This window comes from Hirundo rustica, chromosome 1 (genome assembly GCF_015227805.2).
Source record: "Hirundo rustica isolate bHirRus1 chromosome 1, bHirRus1.pri.v3, whole genome shotgun sequence".
Lineage (NCBI taxonomy): Eukaryota > Metazoa > Chordata > Aves > Passeriformes > Hirundinidae > Hirundo > Hirundo rustica.
Genome location: NC_053450.1, coordinates 135,500,836 through 135,521,973, shown reverse-complemented (window position 1 = coordinate 135,521,973; position 21,138 = coordinate 135,500,836). Strand labels below are relative to the sequence as shown.

Sequence of the window (21,138 nt, the reverse complement as noted above, 5' to 3'; positions counted from 1 at the left end):
AAACCAACTTGAGCAAAAGGTGGGTGTGTAACACTTGACAGCCACTTAAACTGTCTCAGTCCTCTTTGGGTTGGCACTAAGAGGGCAAAGGAGCTGTGCAGCAGCAAGATGTGTCGCGGTGGTCAGAGTGCCACGACCTTCCTGGAGAAGCGTCCTTAGAAGGACATCTCAGAGGCACAGATGCATCTGCTGCCTGCTGAGTGATTTCAAGCTCTTCAGTGAAATCAGCTCTTTGGGGCGACGCTGGAGGAAGAGACAGAGCCTTCCACAGGAGGTTTTATTCAGCTTCTTCTTAGGAGGAGTCCTGTGACAAAGTGCCCAAGGGCCAGAGCAAACAGAGGGTTATATAAGGAAGGCAGGGGGCGGAGTAAAACATCTGAACCAATCAGGTGGAGGATTGAGAAATGAACCACTTAGGGGAAGGATTGAAAACGGGCCAATCGCCTGGGGTAAAAAGTAGGAAGTAGGGAAAGAACCAATGGGGTATAACTGATTAGCATATCAACCACAGAGCCTCATGGGGGGAACACATTTCCTCACCAAAACCGAGACTGTCTGCCAGGGTTTCTCCCTTAGGGGGTTGTGTTTATATACTGTCTGGCTTGACTGCTCTCTCTCCAGGGGAACGTGTTTATATTATTGTCTGTCTTCTCTCCAGGGGAGTGTGTTTATTTTAACACTGTCTGGTTTAACAACCTCCACAATGCAAACATGGGACAGTGATAAGGGAGTTCTGTTCCTATCCAAGAAAGATTTTTGTGCTTAGATACTGTGGGTCATTGGATTCTCTGTTAATCAGTGCCTAAAGTCCCAAATAGGGACTTTAAAAAAGAAAAAAACTAGCTTGAAAGTTGATTTTGTATTTACTTAACTGGTGCTGTCTTCTAAGAGTTACAAAATACTGATGCCAGTGGTTCAAATGCTGGACTGCATATCATACAGAACAAGATGCTGCTTGTTCCCTGACTACTTCTATCCTGGGTCAGTTTCTGTTGGGACAACCTCCTTGAATGTCACTTCTGTGCTCTTCTACAGTGATGGCTTTTTCATAATACTGATCCATCTCCTTCCATAGACCCCCTTACTCAACTCACTTTATACCTTCCAAAACAGGAGTTATTTAGGATGTGTATTTGATTAATACACATACTGTGTACTTGAATAAAATACAGCCTTGTGCTGCTGGAGCTCTATCTCTTAAGAAATAAAAGAAAAATATGTGTATTGTGGCTAATATGAAGCATGTAGTTACCACAGAGGGTCAGGGCTCTCTGCTTTCATCAGGAAGTGCCACCTGATCCCTTGTTGACAGTAGGTGATGGCACACATAAAATTTCAGTAAGGTGAAGTAATGTCGTAGTTTACGGTTGTATTTTCCTTGAGCAAGGCTGTTTGGCTACAGTACACCTTGACAGCAGCCTGCTTAGCAGCATGATATAAAACTTCAGCTGCTGAGAAGGTGAAAGCAAGCACTGCCTCTCCACCCCACCCTACAAGAGGCGCTAATCCCATTTCACAGTCCAAGAATGTCAGGGTTGAAGTATCTTCCAGATAAGCAACATAAAGCTCAGATCAGGTGGTAGCTTTTAGTCTTCTGACATAGAATTAGACTGGTAAATAGAATAGAGTCACAGAATCAGAAATGTTGGAAAAGACCTCCATGTAACGGTTACTTGGGAAGACAAATATCATCACTCCAAACAGCCCCCCTTCCTTCTTCTCCCAGTCTGATATGATGAGCAGGATGTCGTGTGGTCTGGGATATGCTCGGGCTGGTTGGGGTCATCTGTCCTGGCTGCATCTCTTCCCAGCAACTTGTGCACTCCCAACCGTCTCAGTGGTGGAGTAAGGAGCAGAAAAGGCCTTGGCTCTGTACAAGCCCTGCACAGCAATAACTAAACTATCTGTGCATTATCAACACTGTTTTCAGTGCAAATCCAAACCATAGCCCCATGCCAGCCACTATGAAGAAAATTACCCCAACCAAAACCCACAAAGTGCATTATCAAAAAGCGTTTGTGTCAATAAGGGAAATTAAGTTTGAGCTGTGTTTATTTTGGGTAGGTTTTTAATTTATTCTAATCAGCATTACTCATAAATTATCTATTAATTACTATGTGATATTTAGCAAGATCCTCTCAGCCATGTAGTCCATTTAGCTTCACAGTGAATGCTAGCTGTCTTAATTGTAGGATACTTTGTCAACATTTAATCAGTGGTACTTACTAATGTGGCATTGATGTGTTGGTATCTGTCCCAGTACTATCAATCATGTGTGAGCAGCCAAGGCAGCTGTGACACCATTGCTCTCTGTCACATTATCAAGCCCCTGGGTTTTCTGGTTAGGGATGATGCTCACTTTGCTCTAAGCAGGCACTCTATCTCTCCAGTTCAACCCAATTTTTGTCATTGTCTACTTGAATACACATCCTTGCAGCCTTCCAAGCCTTAGTCCCATAACTGCAGAATAAAGGTTGCTAGTTTCTGAAAGCAAAACTGATTGCTCCTTTACCGCTCCAAAAGCCTGCTCTTCCCTGATGTTATCCCCTGAAAAGTCACAAAAAACCAAATGTTAATGACTGCAGTTTGAGAGCTAATAGAGAATTCAGTGTGTTGACATAAAATAAAGACCTTTTCTTTTTATTTCTAGTAACTAGATGCATTGTTTAATACATTGTAGAGTAAAAGTCTATGTTTAATGTTTTTATCACAATTTTTTTTTCTCCTTTCCTTACAGTCTTTACGGCAGACACATGCAGGCGAACCCTGAACCTCCAAAGAAGAACAATGACAAGTCAAAGAAGATCAGCCGTAAACCTCTGGCAGCCAAGAACAAATAAATGCCTGGTTTCTGCCTCAGTTTTACATCTGTTTCATTGCTTTTGCTTGTGCCTACAATATTTCTACACGTTTCTTATTACATATAAGAAAGCAGAGATTAGAATTAAATGCAATTTATTATGTATAATGCTTTAGAAGATACTGATAGAGGGAAACAAAATTACATATGCTCCTAACTGTGGTCACATTTATGTAGCCATTTAATATATCACTGTCAAACATATTTTAGCTTTTCTATTTATATGTATGTTAATGTCCTCTCTTCACATGTGTCACATCCTCTTCATATAGGGGAATTTGCACTTATATTATATGATATTAAATTTCATACGATAATCCAAATGATTTTAATAAAGCTTTATTTGTATTGTTGTTTAGTTTCTTCAGTAGGACTTCTGAATAGGAAATTCTTTGAGGAATGTATGTGTCCAGTATGTTTCCTGTAATATGGTGATTTCTTCTGTAGGTATGTGGTAGCATTTTATCTGATCCAATTTAGTTAAAATGCAAGGCATTCTGTTCAAGGAGTGAAACATTTTAATCAGTTTCTTTTTCTTTTTTTATATTGCTGTGGACTGCTCTTTTTGCCTTGAAGGTTATTTTGAAATCAAGGAGTAGGGAAGGGGAGAGAGGAAAAAAATTGTCTTTGTAGAGAGCTGCCAATTGCCAGACTCAGTTTGGGGAAGAGAACTTTGTAATTTGAAGAAACTGGTACTTCTGCCAATTTTTCAAGTGATTTTTTTTCTTTAGGCAGAAAACCCAAATAATGTGTTTAATCTCTGCTTAAAGTGCTTATATTGAAGAGCTATTCCAAATGGCTTTTGAAAATGCCACAGGTTCTATATTTATCTATGCAAAACTGGCACCACAACCAGGCTCAGAAGCTGCAAATGGTTTAGCAGCTCAAATAGTTGCGGGTTTCACCAATGGAGAAGAAAAACCTAAAATCTACAGACAGTGTTTCCCAAACAATTTTATTCTTAGGAGAGCAAAAGCCAGCAAGGGAACTCAAGGAACAAGAACAGATATTCATACCTGGATTGCTTGTGTCAAGACCTTCCTGCCTTTGATTTCCAACTTAATGGATTTCATACCCAAGCAACCCATTGCCGAGTGTCGGCTGCCATCCTGTCCGGACAGCAAGCTGGGAAGCACGCCCAGACTGCCGAGACAGGCCTGTTGTGTTCACTGGGAAAAGAAAAGGTTTTAAATACCTCATGCTAGAAGTGATGCCTTCTGCAAAAGCCCATCTGAAGTTTCTGTTATCAGCACCAGACTCTCAAGCGCATTTAGGATTGCCCCAGCATTTAGGTAGCATGGTTGCCTTAGTCTGGGAATAAATGTATTGACATATATTTTGCAACAGATTTTTTTGAATTGGCAAGCAGAGCTAGGAAGTTGGCATCAAGCTTTAGACACACTTTAAGTGGTCTTCAGTACTTCAGGCGAATGAGGCAGTCTTAGTAGGCAGATGGAGAACAGTAAAAATGGTAGACTTGTCAGGAACAGTCAATTCTATCTGTTGCAAGCTCTGCTGAGGATTTTCCAGACATCTTAAGTGACCTGCCTAGGGAACAGGTCCAACTGACACAGGCCCGTGAAGGTGCTAGGTTGGATGCATGTTAAGAATTCACAGCAAAAACTATGTCTCATCTGAAATGCACACAATTAAATGTGGTGTAGGTATTAACACGAGAGGGCTTACTGACAATAATAATCATGCTACAAAAAGTCCTGAAGAAATGTCAATGAAATGGCAGAAGATCCCCAAACTACTATTGCAGATTGGGTTTGGAACAAAATCAATAGCAAGGGCACATCTATCAGGAAGGGGTGAAGAGACTCTGGATCCTTCCCCAGCACTGAATTCTACCCCAGCCCTGTACGAGGGCACTTCCTCAGGGCTGCGCCACTACTTTCCTGACATATGCCAGCTTTGAGACTTGGTGCCACTCTACACTTCATACACTCATTTCAGCTGAAGTGGATTCACTAGTCTTCCAAAATCTCCCTGGGTACACAGAGACATGGCTTTCTGTGAGTGGGGTGGCAATACAGCTTTCCTTTGATTTGAACAGAAATCCAGCCAGAGCTGAAGGTTCAGGTGGTGTCTGAGACTGTCCATCACCCACTCTGTGTCCTGGGGTTTAGGCAAAAAGAAGTTGCTACAGGGCTACAAGCGTTTCAAAGCATGGAGCAGTGTCTCTAATGTAAAATTCAAAGCTTGTTGGGGAAGGCCTGATGATGTTATTGGTGGGAAGCTACAGCACTGCTTTAAAATAAGCTTATGGTTTTCAAGCATTAGTCAGACTTCCATTAACTGCAGTTGCATATTTTGAAAGTGTTGAAAGAGTCATGCAAGCTCTCCTCTGCAGGATTTCAAAGTATTGATTGGAGCATTCTTGTGTGCTCATAGCAAAAAAATCCACTCAACCTCCCCACGTCTTCCCTCATGAAGGAGGAAGAAACACAGTTTTGACAAGCAAAAGCAGGATTGAAGGGCCTGGGGAAGAGTAAGTGAAAGGCATAAAGATGAGATGGATAAAAGAAATCCTAAAGGGAGAAGTACTATACAGAAGATGGTGGCAGATGGGGGGAGGGGAAGGGGAAAGAAGTTTCTTGAAAGATGAAAACATAAGATAATGATCTCAGAAGATGATGAAAACCTGAAATGCATAAAGCTTTACAAACAGAAAACAAAATGGGTTGTAAAGGAATACTCTTCAGAAATGCAGGGCAGAATAAAAGACAAGGAAAAGAAAAGCAAACTATCTGGGATGTAATGTACTAAAGGTTTTAGTGTTTCTAAAAATGTGCCAGCTTCCTAGAGCAAACTACACAATAGTTTTAATGTGTGTGATGATTTTATGTATCTGTTCTCTAAGGTCATTCCTTTTTTAATATTTAAAAACAATGTTATATTTTACTGGGTCACATTTATTTCCCCATTGTACTCAAAGAAAGGAGTTGCTGTATCCTATTGTAGTGAACCCCTTAATGAGCAGAGCAGCTCTTGATGGTCCCCATGGTTGTTTCTCCAGAGGATCCATCAAACTGAGGCCCCTTCCAATGAGTCCTTGGTTGCTGCACCTAGGTGAACACTTGTGCTGTGCCAGCTGTGGAAAAGCTACTCTTGGCTCCACTGATCAGTATTGTTTCACTGGCTTGATTGAAAATGAGATCCCTGATCTCCATTTGCCTTGAAGAGGGCATCTTTGCCATCCATTCATTCATTTAGGGTCACTTGTTCAGGTTGCCTCTTTTAGCCACCCTCTCATACGGCCAACAGCATGCCCCTTAAGGGGGAGAAAATTATTCCTGTGAGGAGAAATTTTACTTTTTTACAGGTTTCCTGTACCTGGGAGCTCTTCGAAAACAGCTATGCTGGTAATTCTCTGTTTTGATTTTCCATAAGGTGAACTGGAAAGAGTATGGCAAATTTTTTGTGTACTATACACCCTGACAGAGGAAACCTTTTAAAATTACCATAAACCTGACATGCTATGCCTGTGCAAAGAGTGGCCTGGGAAACTGATGTTCCTTGCTAAGGGTAGAGCAAAATGAAACCAGACAACTTGCTTGTGCAGGCACCACATTTTTCTTGTACTTAATGGTGTCAACCCTGTATTGCCTCCTGCAGTCCTCTTGATGAACAGGTAACAGTTATTAAAAAAATTGAGAAAATGAGCTCTGCTCTTACTCTCTTACTTAAAAAATACGTGAGGAACAGCAACTGTGATTTTAAAGTTTCACCTTTTTGTGATTGCTAGTCTAGGAATAAGTTTTCTATGGAGTCACTGGTGTTCAAGAACCTTTATTTTGGTTTTAGTCAGGTCTTTCATGTTAAGGAAATGACAGTAGCATCTGCTTATCCATTAGCCTCCATCCTTCCACCTGGCAAATCACAGCAGCAGTATGGGAGTTTTTCCTGAACTGGCAGCTTGTTCCAAGGTATGATCCAAGCAGGTGTGGCCCACACCTCCTCCCTCCAGCATTGTCTGTACTCCTCATCCTCCTCCTCTGGGCTCTCCCCACCATCACTACATGGGGCTGAATCCTAGGCTTCTGGAGGAGCTGGGAAGTGAAGAATCTTCCTCCTGTTCTCCGAGGAAGCAGAGTGAGGTCAGGAGGCACTTCCAGCTCCAGCAGTGCTTTGGTGTTCCACACTGGCTCATGGCTTGGGGCTGGTAGGAAAGCCGGGAGGCCAAGTCTGTGCCATTCCCACGCTTGCTGAGCAGCAGGAGCTCCAGAGACGGGGAATATTTCCAGTTTGTAGCGGGTGGTAACTGTTAATATCTTCATGACAACCAGGAGGAGTGAGATTGTCATCAGTTATATTAGTTAATTTTGTAAATATTAACAATTTCTAGGATTATGGCACAGGATGTGAGCTGTCAACTTGCTTTATTTTCCTCCTACTCCTTCTTGTAATGACACATCTTTTACACTCTCAGATTCATGCCATGTGTTGGTTACCTTGCACTGACACCAGGGCTGGCAGGTGCTCTGGGATGAAACCGTGATAACCTCCTAGAAGTTAGACTTTCTTCCCCTCCTGGGTACTTTGTTTCCTCTTACCTAAGGGGAAGTAATTTGCCTGTAAAGAGCAGTGATTTATAAATCTCTGTGGTTGGTTTCCATCCAGTGCTGCTGCCAAAGCTGCTGCCATTGGCACAGCTGAGCTCCTGCTTCCCCTTCCAGCTCACCTGTGAGTGCCTCAGGCAGGCACTGTCGCTCCAGTCCCCCGTGGAGCAGGAGCTGAGCTACAGCTCACAAGGAACCGTATCCCTGCTGTGAGAAAGCCCTGAAAAGTGACATTTTTACAATGTGTCTCAAGAGCAAAATTTTAACCATATTTTTAGAACAAGAAGCACGGCAATTGCGCGAGCACCAGTCACAGGAGTCACCCCTGCAGCTTGATGGACGTGTTCAGAGGCCGCTTTAGCGGCAAGGTGCAACTGGGGGCAAAGCACCAGGGAAAGTGGCTTTTCCAGGGCACTCGCTCCTCACCTTGGCTCCCTTGCTGCTGGAGAGAGCCTCTCTGCTGCTCTGCCCTGCTCCTGTGCCACTGGCAGCCCTGAACATACAGCCAGTGCTCAGCCAAGCGGTGATGAGCCCCAGGCTGAATGTACATTCAGTTTCCCCGATATCCCAGTTATCCAAGGAAATATTTCAAATTCAAGGAAATGTTTCAAATGGCCTGGTGCCGGGGCAGCCCCCAAGGCAAGCAGGAGCATGGGAGCATGGCTGTGTCCCGCTGGGTGCTGGCAGGGGGACAAGCTGCACATCCAGCCTGGGGTGATCCATGCCTGCCGATGGTGCTTTGCAAGCCCTGGACTGAATATCCCCGCTGTTCCAGTAATCATCTAAATGGGGTGCCCTCTCCAGGGCGGCCATCCTGCAGCTCCCCAGGCAATCCTGTCCTGTACCCCAGCCCGGGCAATGCTGTGCTCCTCGTGGTTTTGCTAATCTTTACTTTGCCAGCGTAGAAATTGCGGGCTGCTGGCAGCGTAGTTCCCAGCGACGGGAAGCTACTGCCAGGCGGGGCCTGAGGAACAGGGACATCTCTGCCCTGGGGATGCCCCTGCCATCCTCGCGTGAAACACAGCGCCCACGGGAGCCACACCGAGCTCGGCCAGCACCGCTCCCCAGGAGCTGAGTGCCGCAGAAGAAGTCCTAGTGGGGCTAGGAAGGAATAACCTGTGGTGCTCAGCACGGCAGGGAGCAGCCGGAGGGGAGCAGAGCCACAGAGCTGCCCTGAGGCTCGGCCTGCAACACGGAGCATCGCTGGAGAGGGGGTGGGTCGTGCTGGGGTGTGGGCGGCTCAGACTCTATGTAGGAGAGTGGATTTTAATACTGGATGCTGTTTTCCCCTCCAACTGTGTAGTTTAGGATGTAGCAGCAGTGGCTTGGAGAACCCCCACAGCGGGGGGGGTGGTTAGAAACCATACTGCTGGTGGCCTGGTTTGAGCATCCTCAGCCACTTTGCTCTCATATCGATCCAGATCCTTTATTTTAGGGTGCTACTCAAACATGCCTGGCGCATGGGATTTCCCAGCATCACACAGAAATGAGCATCTGTGTTTGGCATGGAGGAGAGCACTGATTTGGAGGAATGGGTTTGGATTTCCTGGGATATGATTTTAGTAGTTTCCATCCAGACTGTACAACGGGAATTTCCTGTGTTCATTTCTAGTCAGCTTAGGCTACTCAAAAGATTTCTGCTCTGCCAGTTTACACCCAGAGACTCATTAAACACCTTGTGGATCAGACATTCAATACTAATCCTCTCTGAGGGCAAAGACAAAAATCAAAGCTTTGATTTCCATGCAGGCGCCGTGTGTGCCTGGGGTCCGCTTCCAGCGTCTGCGCGCTGCCCGTGCCGGCAGGGAGGATGCCCGGCCGCGCTCGGGATGCACTTTCCGCCTGGACCGGCAGCGGGGGCAAGAATACAGCCGGAGAGGAGGGAAGGGCGCACCAGAGCGGACCTAGAACTCGGGCCCGAAATCCTTTTCATTCCCCGCGTTGCTGGTACAGAAACATGCCGAGACAGTTCCCAGTGCGCACGACTGTCACCCCCAGGCTTGGCAGGGTGTCCCCGGGGAGGCTTCTGGTATTTCCTTTCCCCTCACTTCGCTTTTACATCAACTCCGCCAATTAAGCAACCAAATAATTCAGAGGCAGCCATGTGGCACCGAGTGTTGTAGCTACGGCTAAAAATAACCCCAAAGCCTGGGCAAAAACAGCTCCAAAACGGCACACCAAGCCGAGGCCCGCAGTGGTGTGTGTGAAGGGGATCACAGCCCTGGCTTGTCCCATTTGGGGGCAGCCCGACCCCCCAGCTGGCCTGGCTGTCCCGGCCGCGGCGGGATTTGAGAGCTGCACTCTCCCCGGGAGAGCCCCCAGCTGCCCTGGGGCTGGGACGGCTGGGGCAGAGCAGGGCCGTGCACAGGGGTCCCCAGGCACGAAGGGCTCTGGACCTGGCGCCTGGAGCCTCCTTCTCTCTCCCCAGGCAAGCGCTGACTGAGAAGGTGGTTCAGGAGCTGGGCCTGACTTTTGGACCTGTGGCTGATGGCTTTGCAAACCAGGAAACACGGACTAAAACTTGCCATTCCTTATTTTAGAAAGAAAACAGAAACACCCAAGAAATAGATATCGAAAAATACTCTCCCTGAAGTCCTTGAAATTACAAACCCCATGGGTTTGGGAGAAAAATGGAATTTCTTTGGAGTAAATAAGAAACCGGGGAAGGCCAGGCCACCTGGTGTAGCCCCACCGCTAGACCCATGCTCCTGCCAGGTACAGGCAATTATAAAAAAATAGAACAGCGCATCCAGTTTTGCATAGAAGTTGTCTGTTCTTGTAAACCAAACAAAATTAATCATTGCATTTATCTACAGGGTGTTCTATAAAATCAATAAGCACTGCATAGCAGTCATAATATGACAAGGCACCTAAACTTTGCCAACTCGATCCAATTAATTATATCTTCATTAGAAAAAACAGTCATTTTTATAGTCAGTTGGCTCTTCAAGGACCATAATACAAGCTTGATATAAGCTCATTGATTTTTACTTTATGATTTCCAGTTGAAAGCAAATAGAGATCACTCGCTTTATAAAACTGTGAAAAAATGTGTGTATTTAACATACCCATATTATTTATAAGCAGCAGCTAATATTTAAGTGCCTCTTGTATGCCTTGATAAAAGTGGTTCATGATTCAGCCCTCTCAGATGTTGAGAGGATGTTCTTCTACATTATTGCTATTGTCATTTGTCTTTCCCCTCTGACATGTGCAGTTTTTTATGCAGGAAAACTCTGTAGATGAGGCTCACCAGCAAGGAGGAGAGCAGCCTGAATACCTATGAGGTGTCGCTGCAAACAAACACCACTGGACTTCCCAGCCTGGCTCTAACACCTTTTTTTACAGCAGCCCGGGAGCTCAAGGCAGAAGTGTGACCAGAGGACCCTGGGGAATGCAAGAGTGGAGGTGCAGGTTGATAAACACACTCGACGTGTTGAGCTTTAGAGGAAGGAAAAGCTTAGCAGGTGGAAAGGACTTTTCAGGGTGACAAGTAGAGGGAGAAGGTTTTCTCTGGAGTAGGGATTGCAAGGGTAGCAAGAACTCTGGGATTTGCTGGGTGCTTGTGAAGCACAAGTGCTCTGGAAAATTAAAGGTAAGAGGCAAATACTGAAAAATAAGTTCACACCAGGCAGTAGGCAGCATTGAACCCATCTCCTCTCAGTGCAGGAAGGCGCTGCTCCAAGGTCCTCAGGGCCTGCACGTGGGTCTCTCTGGTGAGTCAGTGCCACATTTTTCTTAGAAACAGTCCTTGCCAGGGAGGCCACATTGGTAAATGCGAAACAATCCCCCAATAATGGCAAACACTCGGGGTTTACTATTTTATTGTCATTAATAAGAGACTTGTGATAAAAGTCTGAATCTATGAGAGAAAGATGAGTCAAACTGCTTCTGTCCCATCAATGCCCAGATATTCCCAAAACTAAGGATAGTGTCCAGAGAATGAGGATCTGGGCTTTTGAAGAAAAAGATGAAAAGTGAAAAGAAGACTGAGTTTTGTTTCCTTTCCAAAGCATGACTCTTGTTTTCAGTTAGAATGCATCAGACACAGATGAAAACAAAATAAAGTTGCATTTCTGCAGTAGGTATTTGCAGTTCCATGGTGCACTACTCCTACTCCCTGAGATGCCCTGCCTAGCTAAGGTAATGCCAGCGCTGGGACGTCACTGACACATGTGAGAGGTTGCCACCCATCACCAGCAGACGAGGAGGTGGTGCAGGGGCCCTGGAGCCAGGCACAGGGCTGTGTCTGCAAGCGGGTGAGCCTCTGCCACGGCAAGTGAGCTTCAAAGGCAGGAGTAGGGCTGCTGCTATCCCCAGGGTGCAAGCACCTGGGCTTGGCTCAGAGGGAGAGAGGACTCGGTGTCAGGAGCCACTTGTGATGTATCACAAGACGTGAAGGTCTTCACAGCCCTGTGAGCACAAACCTTCAGGGAGGTGCATTGTAGCAATCACAGAGGAAAGCTGGTCTCAGTCTTAAACGTCTCCTTTCCCCCCTTCCCATGGGATTTGGACACTGGAAGAAATATATCAGGGTGAATGATTAGATGAGTCTCAAGCCAATTTTTTGGTGGCATTGAAATCAGCCAGGTTAATGGGAGTTCCTCAAGTCAGCAACAGGGGAATGGAGGAAAAAGCTGTGACAGGAGGAGCGATTAGCAGATGGCACCGTGGGAGCCCAGCCCAAGCCAGAAGAGCTGCTACAGAGCCTGCTCCCTCTCACAAAGGAAGAGACTTTCCTGGGATGGACAGTTCAGTCCTGGCCAGGATTAAGCGTGAGCACACCTAACGGAGGATTCAGTGTCTCCCACCGCTCTCCTGAGGCTCCCTCCCTACATTCGGCTGGGCCCCTGGTGTGGGCAGTGAAAGCACAGGGCTGCAATCAGGCTCAGGGCAAGCAAAGGAGGGGCTGGATGCGGCGGGTGATAGCAGTGAGAGGAGACGGGGCCGACCCCCCTTCAAACATCCCGACCTGTGCAAAGCCTGTCCAGTGGCCCAGTCCTGCTCCAAGACCAGCATTCGCAGGACAGCAGCAGTGAGTGGGGGGACAGCAGCAAGAGGAGACTGCCCCTGCAAACACAGCAGTGAGAAATCCCTTAGAAGAGTGAGTGACAGTAATCGGGACTAATTGCACCAACACGGACATGGAGACAGCGTTCTAGTAATTAACCACTTCCTATGAAACAATATGAATAATCCCCCTCTAAAGTGATGGCTATGGCCGGCCTTATCATTTTTTGCATTTTGCCTTAAACTAGTTGTAAACTGAGATAATCAGTTCCTGTGGGATTTTTAAGAAGACTGTATATCTATTACACATTTCAAATCAGCTGTTTTCCTACCTTCTCTTTGTTTAATGTTATTTTTCTTTATTGGTCCTATAAAAGAAGAAAAGGAATGTTCTTTTTTACTCAGACCTGATTTCCTGGTTACAGGTGCCATGGCAGACACTTCCTACCAGGAAAGAAAATAAAACTAGGCCCAAATTCTAAACATTTTCACAGAGATCACAACTCCTTTCTTCAAGGTTTTGCAGTGCCTCAATTTGCTGGAACACAACGGGGCAAAGGCTCAAACTTCTGAAGGGAGTGGATGAAGGTGGATGCACCTGACGGGACCTGTGAGATATTATGAAGAGAAATAAACTTTCAGGGCCAGGACAGGGAGTGTGGTGCCCTGAGCAGGGGCAGAGGGACAGCCTGCCCCTGTGGGTACCCTGCCTGCCGCTGCCTCTGCAAGGACTGCGTGCTGAGGGCTCCTCGAAAGGAGTCCTCTGTATCCAAGGTCTGTGGCAAAAAGCAGTATTTCCACATTTCTGGAAGCCAGGGCTCCTATGTGGGTGTCTGGAAAGATCTAATAGCATGACAGTGGCAATCTTCTGCCCTTATTTCACAGAGCATGTCCCCCATGATTCCAAAAGCCTGGCAGACTTCTTGTGAACTTTCCTTCTGAGCAAAGTATGTTAAACTGCTTCTGTAGTACAAAATGCTTTAATCTGAGATTTGGTATTCTGGTATGGGTCTTGTATTCTTCTTTCCATCAGTCACAATGCCCCTTCCAGGCAGCCTGGGAGGTGACTTCCCCTTCTGTGCATGCAGATGGGCTACAGGAAATGCAAACAAGTTGTAAGCAAACTCAGCTGTGACCTGCCACTACATTCCTGGGGTTACCAGTGGGGAGTGCACATTAAATGAGCTGGCCTGTGGTGGGTGGGTGCAGCTCAGAAAGAATGTGAGCAACTTTTCAGAGCAGAGGTTAGCACATAAACCAGGGAGCAGAGGTCAGAGCAGCACAATTGGAACATGAGGCAAGGAAGGTTTAGATCTGGATTTGTTCAGTTCTCTGCAGCTTGGCCTCTATAGAACATTTTGGGAGAAAAATGGATGAAGACATTATGCATTACGATTTTTAGCATATGGAGAATCTTAACTCTCTCATGGCTCTCGGGCACTGGAGTGTCAAGACTCAGGTCCAGAAGAAATTCCTAATTCTTTATGCTGCTAACAAAGAGGCCTTCCTTCTGCAACCAAGCCATATCAGCAGAGAGCCTTCTACCAGGCGAGTCTTGGTCTCTCTTCTTCCTTCTCTTCCCTTTTTGAAGTGGCCACAAGTCCTGGATGACTGTGAAGAATCTTTGAATGGGATTAAACACTAAGCAGTGCTCTGTTTCTGGATCTTTCCTCCTAAACAGAAAGTCTACATCCATCCTGATCTCACATGTAAAACCTGCCCCTCTGTAGAGTACAGAAACTTGGCTCTAAGCAGAAATCTAGGCACCATCTCTAAAAACAATCTAGCCTATTCATATAATGCATTAAAAAGAGAATTTTCTGTCTAGCACACAGATAACTTTGTATCCATCGTGCTGGAAATAGCTCCGAGATAGCAAAGCTCAATCATCATGCAAACTCCTTCTATACCAGTATGTAATCCTTTTAATTATCCACTGTAGAATGACTTGTCTTCCATCACTCAAACCTGTTTGACTCAACCAGTATGAGTGTAATAGCACTTTCATGGGCTGTCTTCAAGAATCCCACCCGTGCCTAGCTAGATTTCTGTATTTCTGGGACCTACGAGCACAGGTTGGTGGCTCTGATTAAACCATGACAAAATGGGGGGCTTAGGCTCCCCTAATCAGTCCTAAAAATACAGTTTTTACAGTTGTCCCACTCCCCACATAGTTTTGGCATACTGACAGTAGTTCAAATAAACTGCAATTTATTCTGCTAATTTCTGGAAGAAAAATGACAAAGCCTTTTTCACGAGCAAGCTATCAAAACCAACTTCTTTGATTACTAAGTAAGGCAAGAAACTGAATCAGCTCTGTTTCCTTGCAACACTTTTGGTATTCTGTTGGTGTTTCTAAGATTTCTCATCTCCTGACACACTGAGACATTCATCTTCAGTTACAGTCAAAACCCACAGGTTTGCAGAAAAGTCAAAAATTTGTCCTCATCTACTGCCTGTGATGCAGTCAAATGTTTCAGCCCAGCAGCTCCAGAGTATCTCATCCCTTTTGCGGTGTTTGCTCAAGTGTGTCCACTTCTCCCCAGTTCTGTGCCCCCTCACGCTGTTTCTCAGCTAAGGGCCGTGTGTGAAGAGGGCTTCACCGAGCACTTGCAGCGTCGCAAGCATCAGCCTTCGAGGTGCTCTGTGAGGAGGCTGTTAGACAACAGTGCAGCAGGAGGAAAGCAGGAGAAAATATCAGCATGGCAGACCAGCCTCACAGAGACACATCAACACAAACAGCAGTGGTGACAGAATATCAGGTAAAACACAGAGCTACAGGATAGTGCCAGTGGAGGTAACACAGAGACAAATACATTTTTCGGGGGGGGTGGGGGTGGGGAAGGCATTATAATTCTCTGCAAAATTCTGAAGTTGAATATACCTTCTAGCTGTTGATTGTTTTTTCCCAAGCTGCTGAACAGAATAATTCTCATGGTAAAACACAGCAAAGATGTGAAGAAAACATATTAGGAAATCAGAATACATTTGTCAGTCTAAATCACCGAGCTTTAAAAAACTGCTGGATACAAATATCATCAGCAGCACAATCTGCACATGCATGCTCGAGGACCAGGTCCTTGGGGTGCAGGGGCAGGGCATGGGAAGGCAGGGAGGCATTTTGGGGTGCAGCAGCATGCAGGAGCTCCTGCTTCTGGTGCCATCCCTGCTCTGAGCTCTGTAGCACAAACCTGCCAGGCAGCAGCTGCCTCCCACCTGGGTGACAGCATCCCCCAGCCCTGCTGAGCTCCTGCCTATGTTCTTCTCTTCTGACTCAGGGAGGAAAAAGCCAAACCATGCTGCACGTGAGGGAGCAGGCCCCTTGCACAGGAACAAGTTTGCTCACTTCTATAATCCTTGTGGCTGGAGAAAACCTGAATTAAAAAGGATTTTTCAGTCTATCTGCCCAAGGAATTTTAACAATCAGTACTTAGTGCATCCAAATCACACTCCCAAGCAACCAACATCTAGTTCAAGTGTCCTTTTGGGGCATTAGTTGCATGCAGACAAGTTTATATTTCTGTGTTTATGCATTTCACTCACATACTCAGAGCTACCCAGGCTCCTCTCATGTGGCACAAATCCTGTCTCTTTGCCTGAGCTTGGCCCTGGCGGGAAGAAAAAAATCAACCCCGTTCAGCTGCAGTCACAGAGTGCTCTTTTGGGGACAAAACTGCAGTTCCAGTGAGCTTCCTTAATCTAATAGAAACAAATACCACTCCTAGATATTGTACTCTTGCATACCTGACTCTGACAGGTTTGTGACTATATCTTGGACTGACTCTGATCCGGATTGACAAGCACACTTTTTAGCTTTAAAAGAGAATACATTTTGTTCATACAAAACTGTATAGCTCCTGAGTAAGAAGCATGTTGTGTATTCCTTGAGAACTGGGCAGAAATGCAGGCATTGCTGGCTCCAAAATCCCCCAGGTAATTAAACGTTATTTCAGAGCTGTTTGAAGAGCAGATGCCATGTATTAACAACATCAATTAGAAGCCAGTTCTGTGTCACTGGCCTGGACACTGCCAGCATCTGGAGCTCTGTGTTTTGGTTTAGCTGTAGCTGGGCAGGACTAAACCAATTTAGATGAGGTGGTGAGCTGGCTGGAGTAAATGGGGTGCTGGTGCTGTCTGACACTGCATCCAGCACCATTGCTGGAACAGACTACTTTGATATGAGAATTTCTTTTCAAGTCAAGCACCCCTAAATCTTCCCCAGTGATTGGGGTAAGAAGCAATAGTGCAGGCATGCTCTTCTCATCATCCCATTTCATGTGGCAAATGGACAGTTCTACCTAGCACTATGGTAGTCACGAAATCCTGTTTCCAGGGGGGAAAGGAGGTGCTTGTTCCCTTTCTCCTAGAGCAGTTAGGAAATCCTGTGTCTCCTGAAAAAAAAAAAAAAAAATTAAAAAAAAAAAAAAAGCCCTTCCTTTCAGAAAAAGGTGGTTGCTGATATTTTTTAAAGACCGTGGATCTGCCCACCTTCAGAGTATGATTCTGCAAGACTGTGTGGCCAGAGAGACATTGGATGCTGCCAGGCTGCAGACTCAAGGCTGCTTTAATGGCCTCAAGCTGCTGGATGTATCAGCAGCTAAACTGGTTTTTTTGGTAGGTCCCCACATTCTACTGAGCACTCTGCTTTCCTGGCACAAGTGGGCAGCCTCATCCTTCTCAATTCTGTGAGCCGTGAGAGCCTCAAAACAGCATTCTCTTTAAAGGGGGGCAGTCAAGGAGAACTATGCTAATTATCTTGGGTAGAGGATCCTTTAGGTCTTTGCCAGTTTTTATCAAAGCATAAAAAGCAATTATTAAAATTAATGCAATTTACCATGTGTTCTACTTCTAGCAAAGCTATTTTTGGCAAGGGTTTCCATCTGTCCCATTCAGCAAGATCAGCCACAGACTTTTGCTTTCCATTCCACTTCTCAGAGTTCTCATGTGGAGCTTGGCAAACACGCCTTTTTGCAGAGTGGAGCACCTCCACTGCAGCATCTACTTTACCTGAGAGTTGCCATCACCTGGCAATCGTGTCCTCATCAGGACAAATACTTATATTTCTCTCTCCTGTTGCTCTCTGCTGGCACTGTGGATGCCCCTTGGTGAGGAAATGCTGCACCCTCTGCCCTGAGCAGGTGGCCAGTGGGAAAGGCTGTGGGGTCAACTGGCAAATTTATCTGCAGGTTTTCAAAAAACAGCTTTTATCTGTATTTTTCACTGTTCTACAGCCGGCCTTAAAGCAATTAGAAATTAATGAATTACATTTTCATACAGCTGAAGACAAAACAGCACAAGGAGAATACTTTTGTAGGGAATAAAGGCCTGACTCCAGGATAATGTCCATGGGCCCACTGATATTCAAAGTGTTCTCACCCTGGAAACCTGGCACTAACACCTGTATAAACAGGAACACAGCAGGGGTGATTGTCCAGAGTGCAGGCACATGAATCTTCCAAGTGACTTGAGTTCTGGGGTGGTTTTGCATTTGCCATCCCCTCACAATCCTCTGGCAGCAGCATCCTCTGCACTGAGATCTCACCTCTGCACAAGGGAAAGAGAACCCTGCGAAGGAAACAGCGAGGGCAACTCAGTTTATTCCTTTGTGCCCCTCATCTGAACTTGCACAGATGAAGGAAACTCTGCAGATTAAGGAGGTTGTTCTCACATGACATGCTGAAATCACAGAGAAGAAGTAGTTTATTTTGACTGGAAAATAGAAAACCAAACTGTATTTTCACCTGTCCTGTGAATACACCAAGAGGAAGGCAAGCCCAGATGTGATGCTGTCACTGAGATACCCACCCACTTGCTGGCTTCAGACTAGCTATTTATTAGCATTTTAAAATGAAAAAGCTGTAATAGATTGAGTGGGGAGCTGTGATAGGGATATAACTAATAACAGAAACCTAATAAAAGGTATATGTTAAATGCCAAATAAATGCCTACCGGGTGTAAAGAAAAAAATATCTGGGATATAAAACCCAAGGGGATGATTAAATACATAAAAAGGAAACTGACTCCAAGTCTTTAAGCTCAGTTCTCCCTGGTGGCTGAATCCCACAGCGTCCATGCTTGGCAGCACAACAGCGTACTTCTTCCCACTTGCCACACTTCCTGAATACAGGAACCCGAGTCACAAAGTTGGCAGCACAAATTTGTGCTTAAAATCGTTAATATCCCTACCTGGTGGGAGACAAATGTTGGAGAAGCATTCACTAGACAAGTTGTCTGAAGAATTGGCTCAAAGCTGCCTTGAAGTTGTTGCCATTCACCTTTGCTGCAGATTGCTCCCTGTGCCTAAATACAAAGATTCCTCCTGCAGACACACTCCCTGTGCTGCATTTTGCCTGTTTCAAAATTAATTCTCAAAATAATACCTAAACATGTTTTTCTCAACATATTATCACTGCAACATGATGGCAGGAAATGCTGCTCTCCAGAAATGGCATTTCCTTTGTAACCCAGGTTCACAGCAGTCTTCCTCTGCTCCGAGGCGCTGCTCTCTGCTCAGATATCCCTTTCTGATCCCTTCCAGCATTGAAGGGAGAAGTGGCATTTATCAGGACACTCAGTGAAAATTCATTTCATTCCCTCTCCCAGGCATTAAAACCCATAAAAGACTCTTGCCTCTTTAAGGTATTGAAAGACTGGCATTAGTGACTTAAAGTTAATGAAACAGGAGATTCCAGGGTAAATTCCATTCTCAGGAATAGCAGTGAAACTCCAGTGTAGGTTCAATGAGCAGCAGAGGAGAGAAGGCTCCTTCCAGGCCAACGGAGTCACTTGTGAGTTAAGTGCAAACTGCATGTGGCACTCTATCTGTCTGCTCAGTAGGGTAATGTGTGCCAGTGATCGAGAATATTTTCATGGAATACTGTGTATATTATCATGCTCTTTTGGATTACATTTAAACAATAAAACATAAAATAGCAGGTTCCTGAGTTGTGATAGTCATGGGGGGTTGTTCTGTTCTGATTTCACAAAAACATGCACATTTCTATTTTACATTGGTGTGCATACACATGCATGGGCATATGTGTCTCTCTGCATATTGAAAACACATGTGTAATGTCTCAGTGCATGAAAGCACCATTTTAGCTGAAATTTTCTCTTCCTGGAGATCAGAAAACCTCTGTCCCAGATGGCAGACATGCTCTCTAGCCGGTCATGTTCCCTTTCTCACTCGAGGCACTTTGGATTTGTGCAGTAATTCTGCACACTAGGGTTTTAATGCTACATAGAAGGAACACAAGCAGTCTAGCTGAAAATGTATGAATTGCATAAGAACACATGCATATCTCAGGAGGGGGTAAACACTTCTATTTTTGCCTCCAATCTGCATCCTCTACTTGTTATTATTGTTAAATGCCCAAATGATGTAACAGAAAATAAAACAGCAAATACCAAACCCAAAGCTACATCCAGTACAGGATAGCTTACTGATAATGGCATTGGCAATACATTATTCTGGAAAAAATACACAATGGCTCCTCTGCACGGCTTGTATCTCCCCAATGCAGCAGGGAATGTCCCTTCCTCATTGTGCTGGAATAAATAATCAGCCCCTCCTGGGAAGGAGAGCGCTCATTGTATCTCCCCGTGATTTGCAACTCTGTTGCAGTGACCCGACTTTAGCAAACCGGGCGAACAGAATTGAAATGGGATTCCAGGAATGTGATGCAAATAGCAGACCCAAATCTGATCTCACATGTGCTAGTTAACATCTCAGTTTTACAACTTACATCAGTGGAGTCATTCCTAGTTTGTGATGGATTGGGCCTAGAGAATAATATTGCAACATGCCTTTTTTAACAATGCAAGGCCAGCTTTTACAAAATTCTAAACACAGTTGCCTACCGCAAAAATCAAAAGCTCAGCGTCTTGCAGGATCACACCAAAGTCCGCTGTTGTGAGGAAGTCCATTTTGTTGTGGGGAAGATTGTTTGGGATCAAATGGTCTCCTGCTTTAGCTAATGAACAGATAGGAAGAAAAATGAATGATCACAAGTAATTGCAACTTGCAAAGTAAATTACACCATTAACTACTCCAAAAATCAATAATCAGGCACACACACACACACACACACACACACACACACACACACACAAAAAAAAAAAAAAAAAAAAAAAAAAAAAAAAAAAAAAAAAAAAATCTGTTCAGGGGATGACAGAAGAAAAAATAAATCTCTTGGGCATCTTGCCAGTCTGGGGATTTTAATTTTGAGTTTTCCACTCCCATCTATCCATTCTTATTGCCCATCCATCAACCTCCTGATGAATATAAAGGACTCCAGTATGAAATGCCAGAAGATTTCGGGGTTGGTAGAACAATGGAAAGGGTGTCTTTCAGGTTTGGAGGAGGAAGGGCAAATCACAGATGACAGTTTAGAAAAGCTTGTCTCTGCTCTCGCTTTTTTCCCCCTAACATCTCTCTTTAATAGCACTGGCAGTCTAATAATCATTTCAAAGGTAACCAAAATCATTCTCATGGGCAAATCATCTGGAAATCTCCTCCTGATTGACTCTAACTGCTGACATAATTTTTAATAGAAGTGCAACATGATATATGCCTTTGCTTATTGGTATAGTTTTAAGCAGGGACAAAGTGGTTGTTTAATCTTACTCCCATGTTAGAGGCATTTATCTTCCACCCCTATCTATTTACTATTTACATCCTCATAAGAATGCTGACACTGTAGC

General features: G+C 45.0%; 1 protein-coding gene across 2 annotated transcripts in view; it reads left to right on the top strand.

Annotated features, from left to right (window-relative positions):
* RSU1 (Ras suppressor protein 1) overlaps nt 1-3,208 on the top strand; it is a 103,036-nt gene extending 99,828 nt beyond the window's left edge. For both annotated transcript variants that reach the window (XM_058420767.1, XM_040086278.2), the window contains one exon: nt 2,738-3,208. In XM_058420767.1, the coding sequence (XP_058276750.1) occupies nt 2,738-2,840 (103 nt within the window). In that variant the 3' untranslated portion in view covers nt 2,841-3,208. The remainder of the gene's footprint in view (nt 1-2,737) is intronic.
* Nucleotides 3,209-21,138: the final 17,930 nt, after the last annotated feature.